This window comes from Sciurus vulgaris (genome assembly GCF_902686455.1).
Source record: "Sciurus vulgaris genome assembly, chromosome: 4".
Taxonomy (NCBI): Eukaryota; Metazoa; Chordata; class Mammalia; order Rodentia; family Sciuridae; genus Sciurus; species Sciurus vulgaris.
The window spans coordinates 139,983,713-140,003,058 of NC_136464.1; the positions used below are offsets into that span (position 1 = coordinate 139,983,713).

The 19,346-nt window shown below is 33.6% G+C and overlaps 1 protein-coding gene across 11 annotated transcripts in view; it reads left to right on the forward strand.

Moving 5' to 3' along the window:
- The window catches only part of DGKH (diacylglycerol kinase eta), a 179,354-nt gene that overhangs the window by 121,667 nt on the left and 38,341 nt on the right, over positions 1 to 19,346 (forward strand). For all 11 annotated transcript variants that reach the window (XR_013763222.1, XR_013763223.1, XM_079136503.1 and 8 more), the window contains 5 exons: positions 2,022 to 2,107; positions 9,152 to 9,251; positions 10,512 to 10,785; positions 11,595 to 11,705; positions 14,753 to 14,884. Coding sequence is in view for 9 of the 11 variants with exons in the window: in XM_079136503.1 (XP_078992629.1) it covers positions 2,022 to 2,107; positions 9,152 to 9,251; positions 10,512 to 10,785; positions 11,595 to 11,705; positions 14,753 to 14,884 (703 nt within the window). In the remaining 2 variants the exon portion in view is untranslated. The remainder of the gene's footprint in view (positions 1 to 2,021; positions 2,108 to 9,151; positions 9,252 to 10,511; positions 10,786 to 11,594; positions 11,706 to 14,752; positions 14,885 to 19,346) is intronic.

Sequence of the window (19,346 nt, forward strand, 5' to 3'; positions counted from 1 at the left end):
AACTAATCACTAAAAAACACTTCCTTATTTTATAGTTTTAGAAGATGTATTTCTGTTTTTCTGATCTCTAAAAATGCAGTTTCTGGCACTTAAGCCAGGAGATTAGTAAAGGGGATTTGTGGGTCAATACAATATATGTGTGTAAGTTTGGATTTCCTGCCCTCCCCTCTTTTCTTTGATGTAAAATAGCTTTTCTCTATGTGGTCTGCTTTTGAAGAAGGTAAGATAGAAATTTAAAAGAATAACATCCTGAGTAGCCACTGGTGCACTTGACTGTAAATTAGAACTGAGATTGCTTTGGGAAGAGGCTCGTTCAGGAAGATTTATTTATTTATTATTATTATTTTTTTTTTTGCGAGGGGTGGGCATTAACTGAATCTTCAGTTAAATCTGAATAAACTGATACTGATTAGAAAAAGCAATGCGAAGGTATCTGAGTCTGGCAGAAGAGCATCAGGCCTGCTTAAATAGAGCCTGTCATTTATACTGGAAAATTTTGAGCTGTGTAACCTGGGATATATTCGAGGCAAACATTTAAAGGAAGATTGTGAAAGTAAGACTGTTTAAATGTTGTGCATATTTTTATGTATCAGAAAGATGTGATTTTTCAACAGGATGTCAAAGTGTGAGTCAAATAGAAAAGGGGATAAGAGGGCACATGGCATTTTGATTTAGTTGTTATTTAAGAGAAAACTTTATTTACATGATTGATCACATCTACATGACTATATGACTATATGACTTTTAAAAATGCTTGATTGCATTTTTAAAAACTTTTTGTTGAATCATATCATATGTATAGAAAAGCATGCATATCATAGATAAGTAGCTTGATAAATTTTTACAAACAAAAACTAACCTAGGTAGTTAGCACCCAGATCACAGGACAACATCCAAGTACCCCACAAGTCTCCCTTGTGGTGCTTTTGGTCACCACCCAACACCTCCCACCTGTAACCACTCTCCAAGCTTCTAACAACATAGATTCTTTTTGTCCAATTTTGTATTTTATAAAATAGAATCATGTGGCGTATTCCCTTTTGTCTCTGGATCCTTTCACTCAACATTATGTTTGTCAGATTCATCCACCTTGTGGCATAGCTGAGCATCAGCCCTTCTCATTGTCCCATAGTGTCTCATTCCACACGTATGCTACAGTTCATTTTCCACTCTACTAGTGAGTGAATGCTGCATGAATGTTCTGGTACATGTTTTTTGCTGAACACCCACCTGTGTTTATTTTGATTGTCGAATTTGAATCTCTGGGTCCTGTGGTATCATGCATACATTCAGCTTTAATGGATACTACCCAATAGTTTTCTGTAGTGTTTGGTGTCCATTTGCCCTCCTCTCAGGACCCCTTGAGAGTTCTGTAGCTCCACCATCCTGTCAGTGCCTGGTGTTTTCCATTTGTTGCTGTCTCCATCTTCTCCTTTCCTGTAGACATTTGGTGGTGGTGTGTTGTGGTCTTAGTGTGCATTTGCTGGATGGCTTATGAGGTCGAACACCTTTTCATCTGTTTATGGATCATCAGTATGTTCTCCTATGTAAATTATTTTTGCCCATTTTATTAGATTGTCTGGCTTTTAAGAATTCTTCTCATATTAAGGGCTTTTATGGCTTATTCTTTTCTTCCCCATCCCCCAGTACTGGGGATTGAACCCAGGGGCACTTTACTCCTAAGTTACATCCCCAACCCTTTTTGTTTTTTATTTTGAAACACGGTCTCACTAAGTTGTTGAGACTGCCTTCGACTTTTGATCCTCCTGCCTCAGCCTCCCAAATTGCTGCCCCATGCCTAGCCTTTGATGGACTTTTCTAAAAATATATGTTACTGAGATCCAGAAAATGAAAGCCTGTCACAGAAATGAAATTTTTATCTATTTGGCATGACTCCTTTTTCATCGTAGGAATTGCTGTGTTTCATTTGTGTCACGAACGGGTCTTTTGGAAGCAGTATTGACCAAGTTGTATAAATGCCAACAACAAAAATATAGCCTAGGGCATTTTTCTTATTTCAGATGACAATTTATGAAGACTCAGTTGCAGCTCATCTTACAAAAATCCTCAATTCCGATGAACAAACGGTGATTGTATCCTCTGCCAAGTGAGTTGTGGAGTTTTGAGTCATGAAATAGTTACGTGGTAAAAATTAAAGGAAAGCTGTTTCTTCCTGCTTATCTCGTTTTTAAAATTTTTTTCTTTTCAGAAATATCTATGAAGTTTTTCACAAAATTAGTAGTACTGAATTTGATTTGATTTTTTTAAAAAAATCACTTTAGCATCTTATTTAGAGTGGAATATATTTAAATAAATATATATTTTGCTGCTTAATTTGAGACATTTTTGTCAAAAAGTTGTAATAGGTGTTTAGAGGTTGATTAGTGTGATGTCTGTTTAAGGACGGTTCATGATTGATTATAACATGGAAAGCACGTTTTGTTATAATTTCTTATTTCTAAAAACACTATTGCTTAGGAACTGTTTACATCAGTAAAAGGAAAACAATGATGAGATTTTTCAAAATGATGTTTCTCAGAATGTTTAAATTGCATAATTATGTTTTAATTCAAAGTTATCAGATTTTAGTTAAGTTGATTCCGTACATGGAGCCAAAGCTACTTGATGTTATTATCCCAAATGCTGCCTGGCTGGAATTTAGAATTTAGTTTGGAAGCATCCTATACTGATGTCATGAGAACTGGTAAACTGAACAGAGGAAGGGGATGAAACCACCCCAGATTTTCAACTGATAAGCAAAAGAATGCTGAAGAGTCTAGCTAAGCAGCAGGTATTACTATTACTCAGAAAGAGAGGAGATGAAGAATGGGTAGAAGGAGAGAAAGGGAGTGGGAAAGAGGTAAAGGAAAAATATACTAATTTTAGCATCTCACATACTTTGCTGTGAAGAAGAAAGAGAAGATAAATCTTTATAAAAAAAACTTGTGACAGAAGTACAAATGTAGTCGGAATTGCTTTTGATGACATCTCTATCAAAACAGGAAACAGCCCTGAACAATAGGAAAAGAGTTAAATGGGTTAAGGGCAGTGGAAGCAAGTGGTTGCTATAGGCAGAGAAGGGCTGCAGACTGGTAGGCAGTACTGCTGGTTGATTTGTTTATTTAATGAACTTTGTTGCTTTATGGTGAAATATGTAAAATTCCAATGTGTCCCAGTCCTCGGCACTCCTTAATGCCTTTCTCTTTCTGACCACAATTCATACACCTGTCTAGCCAGGTCCCTATAGGTATTTGACTTTGCCACCATTGTCTTGTGAATCCAAGGCCTATTTATAGGACAGTTCAGAGAACATTGCTAGAAAAGATGGCAAGTTGAAAGGAAGCTTTAAAAAGGTATAACAAATTATAAAAGAATGATTCCTTGTTTAATACAGTGTAGTTAAGTATTTTATCTGTCTACCTTTTAGATGTTAGTATCTTTATATTGACCTTCATGTGTTTGATATGTTTGATCACTGTCTCCTCTACATTTTTTGTATTTTTAATTAAATTGAGTTCAGGTCGTAAAATTTGGACAGACACAAACAAGGTCATTATGGCAGGCGCCCCGTTCTCTTTCTTATCATTCTTTTTATTTTTATTATTTTTGGAGCAGGGAGCTTAACCACTAAGTCACATCCCCAGCCCATTTTATTTTTCATCTCTAGGCAGGGTCTCACTACATTTTGTAGGGCCTTGCTAAGTTGCTAAGGCTGATTTTGAATTTGTGATCCTCCTGCCTCAGCCTCCTGAGCCACTGGGATTACAGGCGTATGCCACCATGCCCGGCTCTTTCTTTCATTCTTAATCTTAATACTTCTGTAGTACAGCATTCTTATCATTGAAACCTTTTTTCAAATAAAATCTTACACAGAATTCCAGTATTGAAAAATTTAAATTGTTTTGTTGATGTTAACTGGATAGAATCAAATTATTCAAAGACATTTATGAAAGAGTAAGCAATAAGGTGATAGATGATAGTTATAGTCCCATATTTTATGCAGTTTCCAATTATTTCTGTACCTAATTTGGTCACAGAGTTATAAGGATATTGTCTTTGATTAAATAAAAATGGCAGAAAAATCTTTAGTCAAGATTTGTACAAAAACAAGTCATTTCTAAAGTAAATGTTAACTTATTTGTCTCTCATGTTTCTAATAATCATTTGGCATTTATAATATTACGTGCTATATTTCTAAATGAAATAAACAAGTGTTTATGGAATTCTCAAAGTGTTTAAAGAACAGTTTGAAAATCATGGGTCAAGTAAATTTGTGTCCTGATTGACAGTCACTCATTCACTAACTAGCCTTGGGATCTGTGTCTGTTTTTACCAGTGTAAGAATGGAAGGAATGACTACTGTTACTCCCTTGTGCAACTCTTAGGAGAATTAAGTTGAGTAATAAATACAGAGCATGTAAACTATAGAGTGCTAAAAATATACTAAATTATAGTGTCATAATATACTAAATTATGGTATCATCACCTCATTTCCCTAATTACATTTCAAATGTTTTCTGACCTTAGTCTGGCTCTTTGTCTAGGCTGTACTCCTAGCCTGAGCTTTGGATTTCTCTCCAAACAGCTCTTTTGCCTTTAAGCAATTCTGTTCCCACCCTGGTCACCTCTTATCCTTCTTCAGTGCTTAGAGGCCTGCTACTGACCTGCTGTTACAACCCCAGTTTAAAACTGGGTGGATTTGCTGTAAAAGAATTCAAGAGAGAAAAGAGAGGACAACATGGTATAACGTTGTACCAGTTAATATAACATGTTTTTCACTTTGTTTTTTAATGGACATTTTAAAACATGCATAAAAGCATAGATGGTTTCCCACCAAGCCCATCACTAACTTCAGTGTTTATCAGCATTTTGCCATCTACTTCCTATTCTATTTTGCTATAGTATCTCTAAGCAAATATGAGAAATCATTTTATTCTCTTTTTATTATATGTACATATATAATCTTTTTTAAAAAATCCAATAAATTCAGTAATTCTCTAACACCATCAGTGTTACTCATCAATTATTTTCCATTTCCCCCAGTTATCTCAAAATGTTTTTTTAAATAGTTGATTTCTTCAAGTTAAAATCCAAACAAGGTTCACATATTTCATTTGTTTTACATGTTTCTTTAAAACTTTAAAAACCTATAATGGAGGCTGGAGATGTTTCTCAATGGTAGAGTGCTTGCTTAGCATGGATGAGGCCCTGGGTTTAATCCCCAGTGTTATAAAATAAATCTATAATGTTTCCTTCTGCTTATTAAAAAAAAAAAAAAAATCCTCCTGAGGTGAGATATATAGAAAGTACCCAAACCACAAAGGTGTAATTCTATGACTACAAATAAATTTCTTACACACATGCACCCATGTAACCACCACCTAGACAAAAATAAAGAATTCCCTTCCTTTGTTAATGCCATGTATGTGTTGAATAAATGAAAAAGTGAATAAATATTAAGAAAATAACTTGTGTGATTACAGTTATTTCATAACAGCTGTTTCTACTATTTTAAAGATGTTTAAATGTTAACAGAAAAGCTATATTTCAATAACATATCTAAGTTTTAGGTTAACTAATTTAAGTGAACCCCAAACATTATTTCTTTGATTTTGCCTGGGATTTTATCAATTCAGTACAGTTATAGGAGTTTCTTAGAATCAAAAACTATAATTAGCAATCATAGATGTCATTTATTAATCCAAATAGAAAATAAAATTATTATATAAGAATCTTTACCTGCAATATTAAAGTGTTCTATTTTATTCTCAGTAGTTTTTAAACTTTACTAGTTTTTTAAACAATTTTTTTTTAGGTCATTGATGGGCTATTTATTTATTTGTATGTGGCACTGAGAATTGAACCCAGTGCCTCACACATACTAGGCAAGCACTCTACCAGCTGAGCCACAAACCCCAGTCCATAAAGTTTACTAGCTTTAACAGTAGGCATTACTTAGGGGTTTTTGCTCATAAACTACTCAACCCTAATTATTAAAATGAATGTAATTTGGTCTATATATGAAATTTTCAGAAAATGAGATAACTGACAAGAAAAAATAATAGAATCGGAGCTACTGTCATAGAATGGTAGCATTTAGATTTGGAAACTACTTTAAGTATGATTGAGGTAAACCTCCATGCATGAATAGATGAAGTACAGAGTTATTAAATATCTTTCTTCAAGCACAGAGATAGCAAGGAGTCTTTATATATTATTCATTAATATTTCTAAGTATTCTTTAATATCTGATTGTAACATTTTATATTAGATGACAAATTTTTTATGTCCTCATGTGATTTCCTTGTCTGACAGTCTGTGATTCTATTTTGGCCTCATGGACATATTTATCTTAATATTGTAGTTGAATATTTTATTGTCCTTTGCCCCAATTAAAAAAAAAAAAAAAAAGAAAACTGATAAGGTACTAATACTAGTGAGAAGAATAGAATCTCATAAAATAGAATTGAACTAATGATGTAAATCATCAAGCATAGGCAATGTAGACTGTTGTTAGCCTCAAGTGAATATTTGATGCATAGTTAACTGTGAAGGATGACAAAAAAATTAAAGAAATAAAATGTTAGAAATATCTAAAGGTCTAACCTTTTTGTTTTGTTTTGTTTGTTTTTGTACCAGGGATTGAACTTGGGGGAACTCAACCACTGAGCCATATCCCCAGCCCTTTTTTGTATTTTATTTAGAGACAGAGTCTTACTGAGTTGCTTAGCACCTCATTGTTGCTAAGGATGGCTTTGGCTAAGACTGGCTTTGAACTTGCAATTCTCCTGCCTCAGTTTCCTGAGCTGCTGGGGTTACAGGCATGTGCCAACGTGTCTGGCCTGGGATTAAAATTTTGTTGTTGTTCTTTGGGAAAAAAATCAATGTTCCACTTCTGTTTAAGAGGACTTTATATATTAAAATAGAAAACTGTGGGTATAAAGAGTGTCTTTTGTGTTACTATAGTAAACACATCTTAAAACTCTTTTTCCCCAATTTGCAAATATCCAATTGATAAGACCTTGAAAATTATACTATTTTTAATTATATGCTTTATTTTTATTTTAAAAACTCTACAATCCCAAATGCAAATATCCTATGTTTCTTATGGAATTTATGGACCATAAGACCAAGCTTTTCTTCTGATTCTTCCCACAATTTAGGTGACAAGCAGCCTCTAACCTTCACTCATATTCCCCTTCCTCAACTCTCTGGACACAAGGTTCACAGGATCAACTTTCGGTCCCTGTCTGCCTTGGGAGTGTGGCACAGTTGAGGAAGGAGAACTCTGCTGCCCCTTTCACTCCTAGACTAGAGGACTGGGGGGCTCCTGTCCCTAGGAGTTAGTAAATAACAACCGAAGTAACAATTATAATGTTCTGGCATATGCAGTTTCCCAAACCCAGAAGAAAATTATATCAAGGCAGTGATATAATAATGGCAAAACAAACCTCCATTTTGGAGTTATACAAAGTGGTGAGAATGCCAGTGTTTCCTCTTCCAACAAGTGGCACAAATTAGAGACATTGCCAGTAAAGCCCACAGAAGAAAGTCACAATAGCCTGATAATATTTTAGGAAATTTCATAAAAGTATTATATATCAACAAAGAAGAAAAAAATCAATGTGAAGGACATGAAAGCATCTCTAGTAAATAGTATGCTAGATTCTTTGTAGAATTTGAGTTCAAAAAGCCAAACAAGGGGGCTGGAGTGTAGCTCAGTGGTAGAGCGCTTGTCTAATAATGCACAAGGGCCTAGGGTTGATCCCCAGCCCTGAGGGGAAAAAAGTTCACCAAACAGATGGAAGGGGTAGAAAGATATTATCTTCTATCAAAGTGAATCTAGAAGTGGTTACCAAAAAATAATAAATGAAACCACTTTTCTTAGGCATACTGTATTTATTTCCTAGATGACAAATGTGAAGAGTTGATGTGTTTGTGTGGGCATATATGTGTGTGTCCTATATCCATTGAATGGCTCAATTTCATAATATCTAGAAGCTTGCCCTTAAGGCTACTCACCTACCAGAGAAATTGTGAATTTAGTAGGAAAAAAAAAAATAAATGCTGGATTCTTTTTTCTTTTTCTCCAAATTCCTCAATGTATAGCAATGATAGAAAGCAAACAATGCTTTTAAAATAATGTTCCCAACAACATAGATTCTTGTTAAACAAACAAAACGAATCATATACCATTCTGTTGTTTTTAATCCAATACCATATCCAAAGGCTTTAGAAAGACAGATTTTGTTTGTCCAGGTTATTTTTTTCTTATAGTGTATTTCTATTGCAAAGAAACCAAATGTAATTAAAATAAGCAAGTAAACCATATATCGCCGACACTAACGAGACCTGAATTAGATTAGTCTTGTATGTTATTGCATTGGTTATCTTAAGGGGGAAAAATGAATAGATTTACAGAGACTATAACTCAATTCAAGTGACAGATTGGTTTGCAATGTAATACACAACTTCTTTCCTCTGCAGGAAAAGTGTGGTGTCAAGATACCCATGGGATGAATTGTAGGTGGACAGGGACGACAGAAGTGATAAACTCATCCTAGTTTTTTCAATACCATAGTTTCTATTATGAAAACATAAGCTGTGGGAGATAATGCACTTTTTAAAAAGATCTAAAAGTACTCTTTGTTTTTGGCGGATGGGGTGGGACCTTAGGCCTTACAGATGCTAAGCAAGCACTCTACCATGGAGCCACATGGAGCCTAATCCTAAAAGTACTCTTCTTTTAGTTGTTGTTTTTTTTTGTGGTGCTGGGGATCAAACCCAGGGACTTGTGCTTGCAAGGCAAGCACTCTACCAACTGAGCTATCTCCCCAGCCCTAGTACTCTTTTAAGACTTTAAATATTTGAGAAAGGTGTATTATAACCTTAACATTACTAAAAATTATGGAGAACAGGGTTTATTAATGCATCCATTTCTCACTTAGGAGGTTTTAGAGTTATTTAAGACATTATATAGCAGGTAGAAGTGTGGACTTGCATACAGATTATCTGGATATTTTGACAATTTGCTTAATTGTGCTTATTTTTAAATGTGTTTATAAATCAGAGTAAACGTACTGAATTGTACAATTTCTCTATTACTAAACCTACTAAGTTTACTGAATTGTACAATTTCTCTTCCTCAAAGGATACTATGTGAAACTGTAAAGGACTTCGTTTCCAAAGTAGAGAAGGCATATGACAGAACATTGGAAAATGCAGTTGTATCGGATGCCGTGGCCAGTAAAGTAAGGGGAACACATCAGGGCATGAAAGTATTTACTGACAGTGTTAACATTGAATTGTGTTTTAAAGCTAACCTGATTCGGTGATTTCTTTGCCAAAACATCTAGAGAAAAATATTTTTGATTAGATTATGAGGATTTAAAAAATACTCTAATTTATGGTTACCTTATAATACAGCATTGCTGGAAACCATCATTAAATCAAATTTTATAGTTCAGATTCCTCTCCCAGTGATTGACATCTTACAAGGCCATGTACGGCAATCAGGCCACAGGGGAGGATACTGCACAGCTGGCATTCCACTGGGTGGAGGAGAGTTTTCTATTTCCAAACAAACTTTGGCTGGTCCATTTTTCTTCTAGCACAGGTCTTTGGATTCACTAGACCTTATTCTCTCACAAAGTTCTGTTTCTTGCCTTTTCCTTTATGGAGCCCACCCCACTTTGTGAACTTTTCATTACTAAAATAACAGTAGTTTAATGATCTTAAAAACCACTGTTTTTACTTTCATAATTTAATCAGGGAACCTTTTTACAAAAGGCTAGGCTATCTTGGGCTTGCAAAGGAATTCACTTCCCCAGATTTGTGCTGTAGATGGGTAGTTTAATTGGGTGGAAGGAAAAGAAGAGGGAAATAAACATGCATTTGAAATGTTCAGCCACTTTTTCTACTCCATGGGGCTTCAGAAAATGGGAACCCTTTCTTAGCTATATATTTGTCTCTGAACTCTTTCTGTTGAGCTCTGTGTCAGCATGGCACCAAAGACGAACAATGAAGAGGGAACGGATGGGAAATTGTGTGGAAAGAAAAGGTATATTGGGGGTAGCATTAACAGACATACTCCTAAATGTTTAATCTATTTTCCATCTCCACTAAATTTTTTTAACCCCCCAAAAGTATTATTTAATCCCCATTTTATAGATGAGGAGGAAATGAGACTCAGAAAAGCTAAGCAACTTTGCAAAATCTCCCCATTAGCAAGTAGCGAACAGAGATTCTTTTATGCCCACACCCTATACATTAACATTCTACTGCAGATAAACTCCCTCTTCTCAAAAAACTACATCTCCACTAAAATTTAAAGTAGGTTCTGCCTGAATCAAAACATCAAACAAAATAAAAGATAGCCAGTTGAATTGTAGAGTTTTCCTCTCTAGTGATGAAACATTCAAAACGTCTTACATAAAAAATTCTTACGTTTTGTCTGCTGATGTTACTGCCATTTGGATTTCTCCCTCATCACCCCGTTTTTGTTTTCTCAGTGTTCGGTCCTAAATGAGAAGCTTGAACAACTGCTACAAGTTTTGCACACAGACCCCCAGCCTGATCCTGTCCTCTCCACTGTCAACCCTGTCATCCTAGAAGAAGATGCTGTGGAATCTTCAAGTGAAGAATCCCTGTGTGAAAGCAAGGACCAGCTCTCAGATGACATTACAAAGCCTTCCTCACAGAGAGCCATCAAACCGAGGGAAATAATGTTGAGGGCAAACAGTTTAAAGAAAGCAGTGAGGCAAGTCATTGAAGAAGCTGGAAAAGGTACATGGTAACAAATGAGCTTTGGACATTGGCAGCATCGCTATTGCACGTGTGACAGAGTTTTCATAATGATCAGATTGGATGCACTTGAAAAAAAAAATGTTAACACCATAGAAGATAAATCTACCAAAAGGAAATTTGTACTGGTCCTGTTTATTGTTTTGGTAATAAGGATCAGATTTAATGATGTATAACATAAAATCTCAGAAATAAATTAAGCTGAAACATTTCCATACTATCTTAAAAAGAAGTCATTTAACTAACATTTCTAAAATTTTAACTATTTCTCATTTAGTTGGAATATCTTGAATTCTTACAGAAAATCAGATCTGTAAACTACTTTGAAAATGTAGAAAATGTCTTCTGAACATTCATTTCCTTAAATGTTTGAATGTTTGTTGGTTTTAAAGCATATATAAAAGCTCTGCCTCTATTTTAATTTTTTATATGAATATAATATATATACTTCTCAGAATTTTAGTAGTAGACTAAAAATCCAAAATAATTTTAATATGATTTATGTTCAAAAACCCATTTACATATTTATATGTTGTAACTTATAATTGGACTTTCATTTTACTAAAATTCTTACATATTTTTAATTCTGGTAAATATGGAATTTTAGCAACTTAATTTAGTTTTATAATTTTTGATACTTACAGACATCACCCCCAGGTTTATTTCTAAATAATGTTTAGTTGTGAGTACAAAATTTTATGTTTCAGTTTTTATTTTCCTAAGCATATCTTTAATGTGGGGTGGGTTTTATTTTCATTATCCAAACATGTTTGTCTTCTTACTACTTAAAGTTATGGAAGACCAGATGGTTCATCCCTGTGAACCAGGTAATCAATCATCTGAGTGCAACAGTACAGAAATAAGTGAATCTAATGATGATGATACCAAAGAGTTGATAACTGGTAAGAAAACAATAACGTTACTTGGAATTAAATAATATGTGAATTTGCTTTTAACCATTTGCATTTTTATTTCTGAAAAGGCTTTTTGGAAGTTAAATCTTAGATATACACGAATGTTAATAAAGGTAATACATTACTTAAATTGTTGCCAAATTCCTCTCTTATCATGTATACTAGAGATAAGCAAAGGATTACAGAACTAGAGATGATTAAATATCTTGGTTTTCATGGAGAAAAGGGAAGAAACACCTAAATCATTCAGCTTTAAGCTCTTTTAGCCCTCAGATTCCTTTGAGGATTGTAAGAAAGCTGCAGGCCCCGCAAACACAAATTTAGCTTTTAAATTATTTGGTCTCTTAATATCATTGATCAACCTTCTAGGTTGATAGTCCTTGTCTCTAAATTAAGCTTTAAAATCATAGCATGTCTTGTTATAGCCCTCTATTTTTCCAAGGAATTAAGAATATTTACAATTTCTCTACCTTTTAGCTTTTAATTGAGGATGAATTTATGCTTTTATATTACAAAAGCAGAAAGTTTCTAATTTATTGGGATAATACAAAATAGAAATTATAATAATAATAAAGATACAAAAATAATATATATACTAATACATAGTACTCATGAAGGGCCAACATAATTATATCAGAACTATTCACATTAAAAAAATTGTTAACTTTTTGTTTTTACTTTCTTTATAAATTTGGCCATATTAACCTCTCTGTGGCTTTTTCATCTATAAAATGAAGATAATAATATACCAATTTCATTGGGTTGCTGTGAAGGTTAAATAAATTACTGTGTATAAAGTACCCAGGATAGTGTCTGATGCACAGTGCTCTATGAATATTTGCTGTCATTATTATTATTTATTTGTTTATTATTGCTGTTGCTGCTAATTACTTTAACTTTGAAATAATATTCTTTAATTGTACTTAAACTATTTAGACTTTGAAATTTGACTTTTTGGACCTCTTATTGAATATACAACTCAGTACATACTCTAGAACTCTCTTGACAGAGGATCACTCAGTTCTAATATATTCTTCTCTTATGATTGGCTGTAATTGTATTCTTTACTTTAAGCTTTCTATTTTCTCTCTTAAATTTCGACCCATGATTACAGATGTTCTTAGGTTTTATGTATGACGAAGTTGATCGTAACAACCCCTGGCATTTGTGTAATGCTTTGTGATTGTTTTATAAAGCAATTTCACACTTCATATCTCAACTGTATTGGAGATGAATCTGCCTTCTAGAGCCATGTCTTATTCTTCTGTCATGTAGTAGCTCTTAAATGATACTGAAAATAGCTTTTATGGTACCATATCCCTTTGTCACATCTTATGTCTCCTCTGACAAATGATTTGTGCTAAGTTTTTCTTCCAGATTTTAACTTAATAATTTCAATTGTTTTGTTTTTCTGGTTATATCCATTTGGTCTGTGTTTATCTTAACCTGTGATGCAGAGAAGTTCTCTACGTACTTTCTCTAAAATAATAATAGCACATTTATACTCAAACACTACTAATTGCACACTTTGGTGTTTGCAAAGATTACTGATTTTTTTCCTCAAAATTACAGTAGTTTACACTCATTCCTACTTTGGATCTATAATGGCATCTTGGCAGTCTGCTGCTTGATAATTTCCCCCAACATAATGTCTATCTTGGAGGATTGGTTCGTTAACAGTGATGAATGGTTTTCCAGCTGGCCATGATCCCCCCTTTACATATTCTCATTAACTCAACACTTTCATCGTACTTAAAGCAAACCAAAAAATACAAATATGGTGCTATGGATATTGACATTGAGATAGACATAAATTTAATGTTGCAGTATTTGATCTTAATTTGACTAGTAATCCAACGCACTGGAAATTAGCCAAGTAGGAGAAGTGTTTTTGTATTCAATAATCATTATCTTTGTTGAAGCACACTCATTGTATCATTATTAAATTATATAATAATTCATATATCTGAGATGTAAGAAATACATTGATATAATCAATGACATGCTTTATTTAAGAAGAACTATGAAACACTGATTTAATTACTTGCAGTGGAACATCAGTCTTAGTCATTAGTACATTCTGCTTTCTATCAGAAATGAACATCAAAAAGTGCTTTTATTAAAAATTAGCCTCAGGAGTCCTGTCTGTTTAAAAAAAGAAAAAAAAAAAGCAGTGACTATTCTGTTACTTTTAGTACAGCTGGACTGGTTTGAATAGAATAGAGTGTACTATTAATATAGTTAGTTTGTAATTAGTCTGAGGGAGAGTGAAGATAATTAAGTTTTAGAGTACTTTTAAATCGAATTTGCAGGATACTTTTTTTTCTTAAGTAAAAAATACCTACCAAAAGCCCCTAAATTAGTTAAAGGTACCATTTGCTCTCCATTAAATTGCCTCAGTTTAGATAGAATTAAATTTTCCCTTTTGTTTTCTTTGAGAGTAATTGTGTTTTGGAATAATTTTTAGAATATTTTGAGCTTTTACAAGAATATAATAGAGCCATTTGGGACAAAATCCATCATTTTGAATAAATAATTGAGAAAGGCAGGAAAAGTATATTGATTTCTTTTGAAACTATTGTTTTTTCTTCCATTTTTAGAACAACGTTAACTTGTGTTTCATACATTAGTTCTGGAAATTATTTATGATCATTCACCCAATATTTATGAGAAAAGAGTTGTGTTGGTAGCATATTTAATAACCCATATGTTCCATTTTCAAAATCATTCAACCTCAAATTTTCAACTTATCTTTAAGCGTAGGTTGATCACATTTCAATTTGAGTATTACTGACTTTTAATTATAGTAGATATCTATTTTCTACTGATCTCTATCTATTTAAGATCAGAATTGAAGATATCTACCCTGACAGATATCCTGTTTCAAGAAAATTAAAATGGTAAAAGAATAGGTAAATACAATTAATATTCTCAGTTCTACTGATTGATTTAAAGAGATACTCAGTTATTTCATGTCTTGCTAAATTTTATGCTTTCATCATTTTCTCTTTTTAATCTGGATTTTTTGCCAACAGTTAAAACTGCACCTCAGTCTCCAGATGCCAGGGCAAGTCGTGGCCATTCTCACCCTGATTCTGTCCCTGGTCCAGCTGTCACAGCCACCAAAGAAAATCTCCCTGTGCTCAATACCAGAATAATCTGCCCAGGTATTACAGATTCTGAAAAGTGGTGCATTTTTAAGTTTTTCTGTGAAGCTATGTAAATACTCATTTCCATGAATTATAGAAATGGGTTCTCAAAGGTAGATGTTCTTTTAGGAGAATGTTTGTAGTATATATCAGTAGGAATACAGGTTCTTAGGTTCTTCTGTTTCTGGAACCTGCCCTGAGAAATTATAATTCACTAGTTTTGGGTAGAACTCAAGAATATGTATTTCTTAAGCACTCAAAGTAAATCTGAATCTCTGTTTTATGACCTAAGTACCTCAACAATTTTCCTTTTAATTTTAAGCCACTAGTCTCTCTGTATATATTTTTAGCCTGGTGATAATTGCTTTGTTTTTGAAAATCAAAAACATCTATTTCAGCCCTGATAAAATGAAGTTGCTTGGATCAACCTAGTACTGGTAGAAACCAAATAACTATAGGTAAGAGATGGAGGAAAATATATGTTTCTCAGAGGCCTCCTTAAATACCAGTTGTTTGACTTACCAAAAATCCCTCAGCTTCATTCAGAGTAGCTTGGAATCTAAGTTAGACCCTGAAAACCAGTGTCTCAAACATGTTCTTTTAAAAGACGAATGAATCATAATTCAATAATAAAGTTGAAGACCAGTACCTCACTTCTAATAGTGGGTAGAAGAACTAGATAGACGGTCAACAAGGAAATAGAATACTTGACACATAAAACAACGAGTGTTCTAAAGAACACTCCACCTAACCACAGCAGAATACACATTCTTCTTACGTATTTGTAGAACTTTCTCAAGGACAGACTACATACTAGTCTGTAAAACATTTCTCAATAAAACTTAAAGGGTTAAAATCACCCAGAGTATTTTCTCCCACCACAATGGAATGAAATCAGAAATCAATAAGAGAATGAGATTTAGGAAATGCACAATTTGTGGAAATATGTAGGTCAAAGAAAAAATTGCAAAGGAAATTCAGGGCAAATATTTTGAGATGAATGAAAACAAAAATATACCAAAACTTTTTTGATACGGCTTAAACATACTTAAGAATGAAACTTATACTTGTACATGCCTGGATTGAAAAAGTAGAAATATCTCAAATCAATACCCTTAATAACTTGGAAAAAGAAGAGGAAGTGAAATCCAAAGCAAACAGGAGAAAAGCAAGTAATAAAGATTAGAATGGAAATAAACTAGAAAATAGAAAAATCAGTACAGAAAATGAACAAAACTAAAAGTTGGTTCTGTGACAAATTCAACAAAATAGACATAGCTTTATCCAAGCCAAAGAAATAATGAGAGAAGATTCAAATTATTAAAATTAGGAATCAAAGAGGAAACATCATTGTAGACCTTATAGAAATAGAAAGGATTTTAAGGGAAAACTATAAAATAGTGCATGCCAACAAAATTAGACAACCTAGGTGAAATGGATAAATGCATAGAAACATACACATGCCTACCAAAACTGATTCAAGATGAAATAGAAAAATCTAACGAAACTCATAACAAAATAATGAATTATTCAGTACTAAAAAAAATTAAAAAAAAAAATTTTTTTTAAAAACTTCCTACAAAGAAAAGCCCATGCTCAAATTGCATCACTGGTGAAGCCTACAAAATGTTTTCAAAAGTATAAGTTTTGTAAACTCTTCCAAAAAAATAGAAGAGAAAGGAGTATTTTCCAATTCATTCTACAAGATCCCTATTATCTTGATACCAAAAACAAAGACATCACAAGAAAATTCAGACCAATATCCCTTGTGACTGTTGACACAAAAATCTGAACAAAATGCTAGCTAACTAAATCCAACAACATGTCATAAGATTTATGCACCATAAGAAAGTATTATTCCTTTAATGTGAGGTCAGCTCAATATATGAAAATAAAAAATGTAATAAACCATATTAATGAAATAAAGGATGAAAACCACACAGTCATATCAATAGACTTGGGAAAAAAACATTTTAAAAAATCCAGGGATAGCTCAGTCGGTAGAGTGCTTGCCTTGCATGCACAAGGCCCTGGGTTCGATCCCCAGCACTGCAAAAAAATAAAAAAGCCAACATGTATGACTAATTAGAACAAATTAAAAAAAAAAAATTCTAACACCCTCTCATAGTAAAAATGCTTGAAAAACCTGGAAAAAGAAGGGAACTTATTTACTCTGGCAAAGGGCATCTTTTATGTTTTGGATGTGAGGTGTCCCCCAAAAGCTCCTGTGTGAATGCAGGAAAGTTCAGATGTTAAATGATTAGATTATGACAGCTGTAAATTAATTGGTCCATCCTCGTTTAAATGGATGATAACTCTAGCCAGGTGGGATGTGCCTGGAGAAGGTGGATCACTAAGGGGGTACCCTGAAAGGGTTCATCTTCTCTGCAGTCACTTTCTCCCTTTCTCTCTCTGCTTCCTGACCCTACCATGATCTGAGAAGCTTTCCACTGAGGAGCCCTTCTGCCATGATATCCTACCTTACTTTATGACAAAAGCAATGGAGCTGGCAGTCTGAAATCAAGAGCCCTGAATAAAACTTTTCCTCCTTTAACTTGTTCTTATCAGGTATTTTGGTTACAGCAACAAAAGCTGACCAAAATAGCATCTGTGAAAAATCCACAATGAACATCTTACTTAATTGATGAAAGGCTAAAAGCCTTCCTAAAGATCAGGAATAAGATAAGAATGTCTGCTCTTGCCACTGCCATTCAATATTGTATTGGATATTCTAGCCTTGGGCAGTTAGGCAAAATAAAAAGAATTAAAGCCATCCAGATTAAAAAGAAGAAGGAAAACTTTTTTTCTCCATAGATTGATCTTACAGAAAATCCTAAGGGATACACACCACACATACACACACATACACACACATGCACACATACATATACACACCAAACAATTAGTGCTAATAAATGAATATAACAATAAAAGGATAAGAATATCAATATGCAAAAAATGTTTCTATAATTACATTTTTATACCTATAAATGAGCAATCTGAATATGAAATTAAGAAAAATCAGTTGCATCAGAAATAACAAAATGCTTAGGAATAAATTTAACAAAGAAAGTGAAAGACTCCAACACTGAAAACTACAAAGCATTGCTGAAAGAATTTAAACTAACTAACTGGAATCACATCTGAGTTCATGCGTTGAAAGATTAAATGTTATTAAAATGGCAGTACTTCTCAAATTGAACTACAGGTTCCACACAATCTTTTTCAAAGTCCCCAATTTGTTAAAATCGGCAAACCAGTTTTAAATTCATATGGAAATGTAAAAGACCCAGAATAGGCAAAATAATCTTTAAAAAGAACAATGTTGAAGTGGACACATTTCCCAATTAAAAAAAAAAAAAAAGTATACTATACTGGAATAAGTTCAATTATATAGATCAATGAAGTAGATCTGAAAGTCCAAAAGTAAATTCTTTTATTTATGTTTAACTTCAACGAGTGTAGAAAGACAATTCAATGGAGAAAGAATAGCCTTTTCCACCAGTGGTATTGGGAATAACTAGATTTCTGCATGCAAAGATAAAGTTGGACCCAAGAGCTAAACCTATAAATCTACTCTAAAGACAACAAAGGCATAAATGTTCATCACTTTGGATCAGGCAGTGGTTTCTTAGATAAAAAGCCCAAGTAGCAAAAGGAAAAGCTAATCCCAGTGATTCAGGAAGCTAAGGCATGAGTGTCACAAGTTCAAGGCCAGCCTGGGCAACTTAGGGATACCCTGTCTCAAAATAAAAAATAAAAAGGACTGAGGATGAAGTTAAGTGGTAGAGTATTCCTGGGTTCAATCTGCAGAATTGGGGCAGGATGGAGGAAGGAGAAAGAAAAAAAAAAAAAAATGATTCAAAGGACACTACCAAGAGAGTAAAATGAGAACTCAGGCATTTACAGATGCTATATTCTGCTATCCACAACATATAAATAAATCTAAAAATTCAACATTAAAAAACAAATATTCCAGTTTTAAAATGAGACAGGTATCTGAATAGACAATCTCCCAAAGAAGATATACAAATAACCAATGAGCACATGAGAGGACTTTCAATGTGATTAGTCATCAGGGAATTGTAAGTAAATGCCCACAATCAGGTGTCCCTTTACCCCATTAAGGTGGCTGTGATCCAAAAAAGACAGAAGGGCAGGGAGTATAGCTCAGTGGTGGAGTATTTGCCTGGCATGTGCAAGGTCCTGGGTTCAATCCCCCACTCCTCAAAAGAACAAATACCAAACAACAGTAAAAAACAGGCAGTAATGAATTTTGGCAAAGATATGAAGAAATTGAAATGTTTGTACATTGCTGGTAGACGCATAGAATGGCACAGCCATTTTGAAAAACAGTTTGGCAGTTCCTCCAAAATCTAAACATCAAGTTAACATATAACTCAACAATTCCACTACTATATATATATAGTGTACACACACACACACACACACACACAAGAAAATTGTAATGTGTCTACAC